This window comes from Heptranchias perlo, chromosome 28, assembly GCF_035084215.1.
Source record: "Heptranchias perlo isolate sHepPer1 chromosome 28, sHepPer1.hap1, whole genome shotgun sequence".
NCBI lineage: Eukaryota > Metazoa > Chordata > Chondrichthyes > Hexanchiformes > Hexanchidae > Heptranchias > Heptranchias perlo.
In genome coordinates, this window is record NC_090352.1 from 17438910 (window position 1) to 17451623 (window position 12714).

Here is a 12714-nt window from a genome sequence, read left to right on the forward strand (position 1 = left end):
TACAGAGAAGGGTCTCCTTACTTAAAGATAATTGTAAACAATTTTACAACACCAAGTTATAGTCCAACGATTTTTATTTGAAATCATTTCAAATAAAAATCGTTGGACTATAACTTGGTGTTGTAAAATTGTTTACAATTGTCAACCCCAGTCCATCACCGGCATCTCCACATCATACTTAAAGATAGATATACTTGCCTTAGAGGGGGTGCAACGAAGGTTCACTAGATTAATTCCTGGAATGAGAGGGTTGTCCTATGAGGAGAGATTGAGTAGAATGGCCCTATACTTTTTGGAGTTTAGAAGAATGAGAGGTGATCTTATTGAAACATATAAGATTCTGAGAGGGCTTGACGGTAAATGCTGAGAGGCTATTTCCCCTGGCTGGAGAGTCTAGAACCAGGGGGCATAGTCTCAGGATAAGAGGTCGGCTGTTTATGACTGAGATGAGGAGAAATTTCTTCACTCAGAGGGTTGTGAATCTTTGAAATTCTCTACCCTGGAGGGCTGTGGATGCTTAGTCGTTCAGTATATTCAAGACTGAGATCGATAGATTTTTGGACTCTAAAGGAATCAAGGGATATGGGGATCGGGTGGGAAAGTGGAGTTGAGGTCGAAGATCAGCCTTGATCTTATTGAATGGCGGAGCAGACTTGAGGGGCCGCATGGCCTACTCCTACTCCTATTTCTTATGTCCGTATGTTCTTATGATTTTGAGATCAGGCGGAATTTGGGTGGGGCCAGAAGTCTAGGCGAGAGGCCCAAACCATTTTGATGGTTGGGCCGCATTCCTTTAATGCCTTCAAGCTATGAGTGCTGAACCAGCTCTCACATGCAGCTCGCCAGTTGGGGGTGGGGGGTTGGGGGGGTGTGTTGGGGGAACAGGAAAATCCCCTATGATGTGAAACAAGTGTTTGTTTAGATGTGCGCACAATAACCTTGAAGGAGTGTTAGGGAATTGCAATACCTTGCGAAAGCACATGAAGCTGAGACTATGTATGATGAGCCTTACCCAGCTTTTACCAACCTTCTATTGCCACCTCACCTCATCGTCTCCCACAGCCTTTTCTGTCCATCTGCCTATGATGTCTAAGGCCTCCTCTTCCTGGAGATTCAGAGTTCAGAGTGATGGTGCTCTTTTCCCCAATGGTTTTCAGTGAGCTTTTGCTTTTGAGGAGAAAAAAGAGATGTTAAAGGCAAGAATACTACCCCCATAGCTTTTTTTATATTCTCGGCATGTGGGTGTCGCTGGCAAAGTCAGCATTTGTTCCCCATCCCTAGTCACCCTTGAGAAGCTGATGGCGAGCTGCCTTCTTGAACCGTTGCAGTCCATGTGGTGAAGGTTCTCCCACAGTGCTGTTCGGTAGGGAGTTCCAGGATCTTGACCCAGCGACGATGAAGGAACAGCGATATATTTCCAAGTCGGGTTGGTGTGTGACTTGGAGGGGAACTTGGAGGTGATGATGTTCCCATGCACCTGCTGCCCTTGTCCTTCTAGGTGGTGGAAGTTGCGGGTTTGGGAGGTGCTGTCGAAGAAGCCTTGGCGAGTTGCTGCAGTGCATTCTGTGGATGGTACACACTGCAGCCACGGTGCGCCGGTGGTGAAGTGAGTGAATGTTTTGGACTGCTTTGTCCTCGATGGTGTTGAGCTTCTTGAGTGTTATTGCAGCTGCACTCATCCAGGCAAGTGGAGAGTATTCCACCACATTCCTGACTTGTGCCTTGTAGGTGGTGGAGACACTTTGGGGAGTCAGGAGATGAGCCACTTGCCGCAGAATACCCAGCCTCTGACCTGCTCTAGTAGCCACAGTATTTATGTGGCAGGTCCGGTTGAGTTTCTGGTCAATGGCATCTCCCAGGATGTTGATGGTGGGGGATTCAATGATGGTAATGCCAGTGTCAAGGTGGTTAGACTTTCTCTTGTTGGAGATGGTCATTGCCTGGCATTGAGTGGCATGAATGTTACTTGCCACTTATCAGCCCAAGCCTGGATGTTGTGCAGGTTTCGCTGCATGTGGGCACGGACTGCTTCATTATCTGAGGAATTACGAATGGAGCTGAAATCTGTACAATCATCAGCAAACAGCCCCACTTCTGACCTTATGAGGGAAGGAAGGTCTTTGTTGAAGCAGCTGAAGATAGTTGGGCCTAGGATGTTGCCTTGAGGAACTCCTGCAATAATGACCTGGGACTGAGATGATTGGCCTCCAACAACCACAACTATCTGCTGTTGTGCTATGGTTGTTGGAGGATGAATCATCTCCAAGGTAAGGAGGTGAGTGAAGGATGTAGGAGTGCTAGAAGATGTGTATTAGCATCAATGCCTAGACTCACCTTGGCTTCCCTTGTAAGGTCATTGAACCTTTTTCAATGTGTGGCAGTTCTTGGGGTGCTGAAAGTTGCACTGACTGTCTCTGCCACCCTTTTATGCAAAATGCATCTCCCTTTCTGCTTTATTAAAGGCAATTTAATGTTGAAGATTATTCCAAGTTAAATTATATCAGACAGCCATAAATAAATGAAATAGACACAATGGGCCAATTTTCCTGCCGAGTGCAATTTGGACCAAATACACCCGCTTCTAATGGATCCGAACCCTACCTATTTCCAGGTTTAGGTCATTAACTTACGGTGCCTGTGTGCTGGGTGCACACAGCACCTTGAATTGGGTGCACATCCAATAGGGAGAGGCTGGCTGTAGCTTAAACGTTCATTGTTTGTTTCCAAGGTTTCGCGAGATGGTTATAGGGTCTCTAAGAGTGTGGGGTGAAGAGCATGGCAGGAGGTGGCAGACAGCATTAATGCCAGCAGCACTGTCCAGAGGATGTGGCTGCAGTTCTGGAATAAACTCAATGACCTCACCGTGAGTGGCAAGGGTAGGGTCCCAGTCTGAACTCATAGACTATACTGTACCAACTATTGGTGATCTCTATCTTCTTACCCATGCATTCCTTCAAGTTCTTTTCACCTTCCTATGTGTGCCCATGATACTTTACCTTGCTCTTTCCAGCACCTCCCTCGCCCTGCCCCAGCCAATCTGCTGCGAATTCCTTCCATGACCTTTGTGTTTTCACAGCACCTACAGAGAGCACCTTCATACGTGGGAGTAGGAAGATTCTATACTGTCAAGGTCATATAATTATGCTTGCTTCTGTTTGTTTAAGAGAAGGCAGCACCTATCAGGAGGCAGATGCCCACAACTGGAGGAGGAACAGCAACCTCTGACCCCATTCAAGGAGTGGGCCTTCCAAATCCAGACAGGCAGAAGAAAGAGGCATGGCCTGAACTCAGGGTTTGTTCAATATTTATCCTTCCTTTACACTCCATCCTATTCAATTACACAATCTCCAACACATACATTTGCACACATCAGTAGCACTGTGCTAGCTATTTGGAGAAGGCTGTTTATCAATAGGATGTTATGAGGGTGTTCTACTATCACTTTTCCTCTTTCTAGCTCTGCAGGTATGGCAGAAGAAACTGGGTCAGAGCTCCCACATCCGAACTTTCAAAACACCTCACCTGCCAGCCAGTCACTCAATCCGACTCTGCTCAGTGCCAGCATAGATCCATCCACTCCAGGAGACCTAGACAGTCAGTTTGAGGGCATAGCACATTGGGTTATCTGCAAGGTACAAATGTACAACTGTTTTTTACCTTTTAGTGGCTCTGCCACATCTTTATTTCACTTTTACAACAACACACACGGACAGTAAATGTAATATTGATACAAGCAAATTCCTGACAATGCTATTTGGAAATTTGTACCAAGTCCCAGTTTGCTGCTGACATAGTCAATCCTATTGTATGCAATGTTTCTGTCCCTTTTGGTCTATGACATACAGAGTTCCACTTCATTCAATTCTGTTTTTTTGTTCCATTCTTACCCTTTTTTTCCTTTGCAAAATAACTCTGGTAGTAAGAGGGTCCATGTTATTCAATGATGATGTTTGACAAGTTTTCATCATTTGTGTTTTTTTATCCATATGTGCTTATCATGGTGAGCAACAGTGGTGCTGTAAAACGGTGAGAACTTGGAGAGCAGGTATAACACAGCTAGATACAGCGCAGAACTCTTCACCCCTGCATTGACCCAACAAAGTCTCTTAACGCCAATTGCAGATCACCCTATACTGCATCAATGCAGTATTTCCATTCAATATACCTTATGGCATTTCTAGTTGATGTATATTAGTACTAGTACTTGATGACTAAGTAGCGCTAAATGTAAAGACAGTTTAGCACTTATAAACTCATGCACACCGGGATTGACAATGTCCAAGCTCAGATCATACAACTTTCATAAGGTCAAGTGATAATATGGAACCCAAAATGAAACAAAATACAACAAATGATTGTCGAGAGGTAATAGTAGTACTCATTTCATTTAGCTCCACATAACAATGGTTAGCTTTGACCAAAGCACTTTACAGTGTGTACTATTCAATTTTTAAACACAGAAGATCATTTAATTTATTTAAGAGATATTTCCCAACAACCTTTTTTCATTTGATAATATATAACATTCAATAAAATTGTATTCATTTTTTTAAATCTCAAAATAAAAATAAAATAAAAACCCTGGCCTGAAGACATAATCCAGTTTGGATTTGCGTTTATCACCCGAATGATGTTGGAGACTTGAGACTGCTTCCATGTCCAAGCTTATCAGAGTAATGTTTTAAAGTTTCTAGTCTATTGCAGTACAAAGAAATCCAGCTTCCTTTGGATCGTGCTGGCCCAGCACTAGATTGCTTGTTTCAAGACATTTTTAATTGTCCATTTTTGTCCTGAACAGTGCTGCAAAACCAGCTCCATCCCAAAGTCAGTTTTTTTGCCATTTTCCACCTCCAAGCAACGGCCAGTCTCCAAGTTAAGGATTGATCCATTCTGAGGAGACACAAGATAAGCTCAACTGTTAATGTTGACATTTGCATTAAACCTGAAATTATCTTTTTTATTATTAATAAAAATATTTACTCAACTGACCCCAACCTCAGGAGTGGCTCTCCCCCTCACTGAAAAAGTTTTGAGTTCATTCATTTCTCACCATTTCTGTCCTTATAAACTTCTTTTTATACTGTGGGATTGTGTTGCACTTTAGGAAGGATGTGAAGGTCTTAGAGAGGGTGCAGAAAAGATTGACTAGAATGGTTCCAGGGATAAGGGACTTCAGTTGTGTGGATAGACTGGAGAAGCTGGGTTGGTCTCCTTAGAGCAGAGAATATTGAGAGGAGATTTGATAGAAGTGTTCAAAATCATGAAGGGTTTAGATAAAGTAAATAAAGAGAAACTGTTCCCATTGGCAGAAGGGTCGAGAACCAGAGGACAAAAATTTAAGATGATTGGCAAAAGAACCAAAGGCGACATGAGGAAAAGCTTTTTTATGCAGCGAGTAGGTATGATTTGGAATGTGCTGCCTGAAAGGGCGGTGGAAGCAAATTCAATCATGGCTTTCAAAAAGGAATTGGATAAGCACTTGAAGAGAAAAAATCTGCAGGGCTACGGGGAAAGAGCGGGGTAATGGAACTAACTGGCATGGACTTGATGGGCCGAATGGCCTCCTTCTGTGCTGTAACCATTCTATGATTCTATGCTTTTTATAACATAGATTGAGATTGGCAAAACTCATTTTACTTAGGTCCGGGGAGGATGGACTTTCATTCTGTCAACAGCACTGACAACATTCAAAGGAATTCTGATGCAGCATCCAAGTGAGAATATTAATGTAGCACCTGAGCAGAGCCAAGGAGTCAGAATGGTTCATTTTTTTCTGGCGAGACCTTGACAATTCCTATATTTCGTGAACTGCAACTAACATACTAGGCTGTATTCAATTCCACCACCCCCCTCAGTTTCGGAGGTGAAATCATTAGTGTTCTAACACTATCAATCAGTTCCCATGGTTACCTTTTCAATAAAAGTTGCCAGGAGAGGAAATCATTAAACGTACAACTTTAAAAAAATATTCTATGAGTAACCTTAAAAATGTTTTATATCTAGAATAAAATTGACTTTGAAGTAAAGTAGGTGACTGGGTTCCAAAAATTAAGGGGTAACGTAGGAACATAGGAAAAATGCTCTGCAGTCCGCTTGGCTACTCCCAAAAACAAATATCCCTCATTTTCCCACTTCTTCCAATATCTATCCAATTCTCCCTTAAATTTTTCCACACAATCTGTCTCCACTACTTTCTTGGGCAGACCATTCCACATATTCATTACCTTCTGTGTAAAGTAGTTAAATCAAAACTGTCTGTGTACCTTCCCTTTAAGCTCGGGCCGTGTGCCCTGGTTCTAGAGTTTGTGGCGATCTCAGGCATATTAGGATTTTGAAAACTTGAATAACATTGTTCCCAAGCTTTCTTTTCTCCACAGTAAACAGTCTCAGGTTCCTCAACCTCACCTCATAGCTCAGATGCCTCAATGTAGGAATCAGTTTTGTTGCTCAACCTGTGTCATTGTTGAACCGAGTCCATGTGATATCTATGATGCAGCAACTTTCTCCGGTGTAACATTTGAGGATTTTTACCTATTTCACCTAGAAGGGGATTTTGGTTTAATTTATGTTATGGAGTTAGATTCAGCTTACAATGAGTTAACTCTTTTAGATAGACGAGCCATTCGGAATATTGTTTGGGTCCTGGGTGGAGTACCAATTGTTATAACCATCATACTTTTGCATATTGTGTCAGTATTGAGACAATAGGGACTCATTGAGCACATTCCAGAGCAGCTTGCACCCTGATGGTAAAATGGGGTGTCGTTCACTACGTCTGACTGGGTGGGGAGGGTAATTAGCTGTACAGACAATGCAAATGCTGTGAGCTTCCACATCATTGGGGGCATGTTTCAGTCAAGGTGCTAGTTTTGTTTGGCAACTGGACAGGCCAATCCTTATGACATAGAATTGAGGGAGGGGTCAGAGGATAGCTCTCCTCTCTCTCTTTTTCTCTCTCGCTCTCTCTCTCTCTGGAGAGGGTAGACTGAGTTGGACAGAGCCATAGAGAGAGCTCACTCTCTGGTCAGTCAGGGAAATTGAGAGACTACAGGCCTAGATATAAACATGGTTGACCTGTAACAAAGTTACAGATCAGGTAGTCCAGTGACAGCTAGTTTGTAAGTGGGTTCTGCCTAGAAAGTGACAACGCCGCATATTTTATTGTTTTTACAGGTCACAAGGAGAGGTAGGAAGTAGATGTACTTCACTAGAAAACTTCATTCTGTTCATTCATGCTTTTCATGTAAAATAAATCCGTTTGTTGGTTTACAATTGGTTTCATCTCACTGGAATGCTTTTCAGTCTACCTTTCGAAAAGACACTTGTGGCTGCAAATGTGAGAGATCATAGTATCCAATACATGCAACAGCAATAACAACTTGCATTTGTATAGCGCCTTTAATGTAGTAAAATCTCCCAAGGCACTTCACAGCGGAGATGAGGAGTTATTAGGACAGGTGACCAAATGCTTGGTCAAAGAGGTAGGTTTTAAGAAGTGTCTTAAAGGAGAGAGAGATAGAGAAGCAGAAAGATTTAGGAAGGGAATTCCAGAGCTTAGGGCCTTGGCAGCTGAAGGCACGGCCGCCAATGGTGCAGCGATGAAAATCGGGGATGTGCAAGAGGCCAGAATTGGAGAAGAGCAGAGATCTCGGAGGGTTGTAAGGCTGGAAGAGGTTACAGAGATAGAGAGGGGCAAGGCCACTGAGGGATTCATATTACAGAACCAGGGATTTATATTACTGAGTCTGGGAACTGTGGAATGAGTTACCAAGAAAAGAAGAATGGTAATTTGTTCCTAGGGGTCTATAGGAACATAGGAACAGGTGTAGGCCATTCAGCTCCTCGAGCTTGTTCCGCCATTTAATTAGATCACGGCTGATCTGTATCTGCCCAGAACTGAATGCAGTATTCCAGATGGAGTATAACCAGAGCTCTGTACTGCTGTGACATAACTTCCACCCCTTTGTATTCCAGCCCTCTTGTGATAAAGGCCAACATTCCATTTGCCTTTTAAATTATCTTTTGTACCTATTGTTAGGATTCCTGGGTCACACTATTTAACTAAATATTGGGCAGTGAAGATGCGCTCTAGATTGTAGAGGACTTGAGGCCCACTTAAGTGAGTTGTGATGTTGAACCCAAGAAAATATCTACTGTAGCCTTAGGAAATGAGTAACATCCAGCAAGGACCTCTAAGTTTCAAAGCTTATTTCTAAGACTTCTAGCATTGGTATTTCAAACTGAGAGGCATCCCTTTTCCCAGTCCCTAAGAATGATGTATTCATTTATTTTATCACTAATTCCCCATGTGTCGGCACTTGAATTGTCACCTACCAGCCCCTGCTATCTACCACAACAGTTAGCTTCTATAACTTTTCTGCCTACACAGTTCACATTTTCCTCTCTTTCTAGGTTTGCTATGTTTGCTCGTCCCTCTGTCTTAATAGATTGAAAAGTCAGGGTAGGTCCTAAAAAGCAACAGGGCAATAGCCAGAGGTGTACCAGAATCAATTCTTTTTAACTGGTTAATGTTCAAAGGGGTTCTGATGGGTGAGACTACAGAGCCAATTTTCTAAATGAGCACCTTTGAAGCGCACAAGGAAATCACAGGTGTACGGCCCACATGTGGACAGATGATCGTGGGATTGGGCCCACGATTTCCCAATGCACAATCCCAGGTGCGATTCCACATTCAGAAGCACACATTTAGAAAATTGGCCCATGTAGTTTTAACTCCTCTTCTGGAGGAACATAGATGCTGAGACTGGTTCTGAAGTTCATATTTTTGCAATGCTTCAGTAATTGAGGGAGAAATGCTCAATGCAGGGGGTGATTCAAGCTAACCACTAACCTGCACAAAGCGCCAGGACTTCTGGTAAACATTTTTCACTTTTTCACAATCTAGAAGCTGAGGAAATCGGCTTTTCTTGTTGTCCACTAGGCAGCGTGTATCTGGCAGCAGAACAGTAGACCCCAGGGATCCGAGATACAGGTATCTCTCTTTCGTATACCTCACCAGCTGAAAAAGAAGTGCGTAATAACTGCTTATTCCAGTAGCAAAAGGAGGCTGCTATTGTTTATTAGCAAAGTACATTTAATTTTGCACAGATACCTAAACCACAAAACTCTCCCACTGCTAAGTGAGCTAAATAGAGCAGGAAGGTCTGTAGAGTTAGCTGATCACAGCAGGGCCAGCATGTAGGAGCACTACAACTGACCTCAACATTTGCTGCTAGGAAAGGGAGAGAAAAATTAGCCATGTTCTAACTTTCGATTGCACATGTTTAGATGTTGGTTGAGGAAAGGATCAAGCTCGGTTGTGATACCCCTGTGTTGAAAGGTCTGCCAATGCTACTGTCAAGGTTCTCACATGAATGGTCACCCAGACAAGGTGTTGGAGAGTGCCGAGCACCTGTTCAATGATACTTTAGCAATGGGTCAATGCATTTGGGGGAGAGAGGGAGAAAATGGCCATATGTTTTTTAGGATAAATAAAATTCTCTTTTAGTCCCTACTTTCTGGTTCATAAGATTACAATACCACAAGATAGATATAGATGACAAAGATCATTGATCCAACGTAGCTCATCTATGCCAAAAGAACCTATGGGGGAGAAATGTAATTCACAGCCATCCGTTTTATGCCTGAAAAATGGGTGGTCAGGCGTTGAAAATTGGGTGTGCACCTCAGCCGCCCTATTGACACTCAAGGCCCAACTGATGCCATATTCATGCAGGTCTCTTAAAGGGTGAGCGTCCTGCTGACAAGCATGAAGCATTTTTACAATGGAAGTCAGGATCCTACACTGATTGTCGATCCTCAATGCAGGATTCAGGTACAAACAGGTGGAGCTTGCATCTCTTGGCTTTGCCTCTCCAGGACCTACTGGCGTCGCAGCCAGCAGAAGTTTGTCAGACCCTGACCATCAAGTTGTACTGGGACGATCGTTTGGCACTTGCTGGTTGCTGCTTCCATTCAAATGAGGCTCAATGCAGAATTTGGCTCAGGGCTCAGACCGGCACAGACCAGTGCGCCAAGCAATCTCTTTACAGATGGTGGGACTGGATAAGCATTCCAATACGAACCTAAAATACAATTTTATTTATGAGATAGAAATAAGTACAAAGTTTTATACAGTGAGCTATATTTTTCCCCACACTACCTGATACATAAAACGACAAAACGGTCTCACTTCCTTTCTAAACAAGGGCCCTAAATCAGAAGACCACTTCCTTGCTTTATCTGCCTTTTAAAACACAGATAGCTTATTGTCTGCTGGCTGCGAAATTCACACATACTCCGACTACTGTTTTATCCTACTGAGAACTGCTGATATCAGTCTGTGAGATTGAAAGTCTCTGCCCTCGAGCTGTCCACCACAGAGGCCTCCAGTCAATCAAGAGCCCTGTCCTCTTTTCAAAGTGACTGAGAAATAACTGAATCAAAGTCTACCCCCAGGATGACAGTCCATCCAATAATGTTTGACTAAGGTGCTCCCAGAAATCTGGCCAGTTGCATGCCATTGCTGTATGAATTGAATTGAAAGACATCTTAAACAGCAAAGTGTACTTCTATGGGACAATAGGGCCCATGATAATAGTGTAATATGTTTGGCATTGTAAATAATAGCCCCTAGAGATGATTAATCAATTAAACTTCTAAAAGGACTTGATCTTCTCCCACACAACTGTCTGATCTCTTGTGCTGGCTGTTGCTGACAAGGATACTTTGTGTGCTCTTGGGACCGAACTTGTTACATGTTATTTCTAATTTTACAACACAAGTTAAAAATCCAATACAGAAAAAAAACATTTTGCCACAGTGCTTAACACTGAAACAGCACAATCTGCACTCAGTTGACCTTTCATTATCACACAATCACTTTGAGGATTTAATATTATCAGCTGATCTCTGCAGTGTATATGATTTGGCATTAGAGGGCAGCAATGGAGCACATTACACTGAGGTATCTTAAATTTCTGCCCACTGTACAAAGTTTCATTCTAATGCATTCCTTACCTCAAGAACTGTATCTGGTTACCTGATAATTAAGTTACATTTGGTGTTGTAAAAGTACATCACATTGAGACACATAAAATCCACAATTAATTCTAAAATGTCCAAATAGGGTAAGCAGATTTTCACGTTCACTGCATTTTTTGAGAGTTATACAAAAACATGTTACATTGTATTACAACAAAAAATTGCTGTAAAGGGTTTATGAGGCATTTAAGAATAGTAGCAATGTAAGAAATAAGCCAACACGTCCAATGCATATATTTTATATCAGGCGTCACAGTAAAAGAGGCTCACACTGATGTTATAATGGTACAGATCTGCACAAGAGGCACTCCAAGGAATATTACGGGGGTGAAATTCAACTTTGGTGGGAGGCGCAAAATGGGCAGTAGTTGACTGGCCGCCTGTTATACACCCTACCCGATTTTCCTTCCCATTGACTTCAATAGAAAGGCATGATGTGGAGATGCCGGTGATGGACTGGGGTTGACAAATGTAAGGAATTTTACAACACCAGGTTATAGTCCAACAGTTTTATTTGAAAATCACAAGCTTTCGGAGGCTTTCTCCTTCGTCATCCAATTCCCAAAACTGCAGGTAGGTGACATTTCTACCCTATATCCCATTCAACTGTATACACCAATATTTACCCCTCAACCAACACCACTAAAACAGATTATCTGGTCATTATCACATTGCTGTTTGTGGGATCTTGCCATGTTTACACACATGGAAATTGACATACAATTATGAATACAACATATGAAATTGATGGGCAGGAAAAGACCAGCCGGTCCATTAAGCCTGCCCCACACTCATGATGGTTGGAGCATCATGACCAGACCCTTCCTACTCCCCCCACCCTCACGCCCCCGCAGCAGTCATGTAATCTCTTGAGAGAGGCAATAAAGGAGAAAAAACCCAAGGCCAATGAGGGAAAAAATACTGTGGAAAATTCCTCTCCAACTCCCTCAGTTGATCGAAACCAGTCCAGGAGATCACATGGACCCAATGTTATCTATAAAGACACTTATCTTCTATATGATGCGATTTCCGCCCATCAAAAACCGGTCCAGCTCCCTCTTGAAGGTATACAGAGAGTCAGCACCCACCACACCAGCCGGCAATGTATTCCAGAGACTCACTAATCTCTGGGAAAAGAAGTCCCACTTATCATCCAGTCTATTCCTACTCTTCCATAGTTTAAACTTATGTCCCCTAGTCCTCCCCAATCCATTAAACTGGAATAATCTATCAATAGGGAAGCTATCCAGCCCTTTAATTATTTTATAGACCTCTTTCAGGTCGCCTCCAAGTCTACCCTGCTCTAAAGTAAATAGACTGAGGTTCTTAAGCCTCTCTGAGTAGCTGAGATTCTTTAAGCTAGGATTCATACTTAAAGCTCTCCTCTGGACCTTTTCCAAGGCCACCGTATGGGGAGGGGGGGGGGGGGGGGCGGCGGGGCAAAATTGGGCACAGTGCTCCAGATGCAGTCTGACCAGTGAATTGTGCAGTGACAGAATGGTGTCCTTTGTTTCCTACATTACAACAGGAATTACACTTGAAAAGAACTTCATTGGTTGTAAAGGGCTTTGGGGCATCCTGTGGTCAAGAAAGATGGGTGGATGGAGTTAGGATACAGATCAGCCATGATCTCATTGAATGGCGGGACAGGCTGACTCCTATTCCCATGTT

The 12714-nt window shown here is 42.9% G+C and overlaps 1 protein-coding gene across 1 annotated transcript in view; it reads right to left on the reverse strand.

The window, feature by feature from the left end:
* Positions 1–3649: 3649 nt before the first annotated feature.
* The window catches only part of galnt17 (polypeptide N-acetylgalactosaminyltransferase 17), a 305543-nt gene continuing 296478 nt past the window's right edge, over positions 3650–12714 (reverse strand). Inside the window, exons 10-11 of the mRNA XM_068008148.1 lie at positions 8852–9019; positions 3650–4890 (exon numbers count right to left, since the gene is read on the reverse strand). Of these exons, the coding sequence (XP_067864249.1) occupies positions 4747–4890; positions 8852–9019 (312 nt within the window). The 3' untranslated portion in view covers positions 3650–4746. The remainder of the gene's footprint in view (positions 4891–8851; positions 9020–12714) is intronic.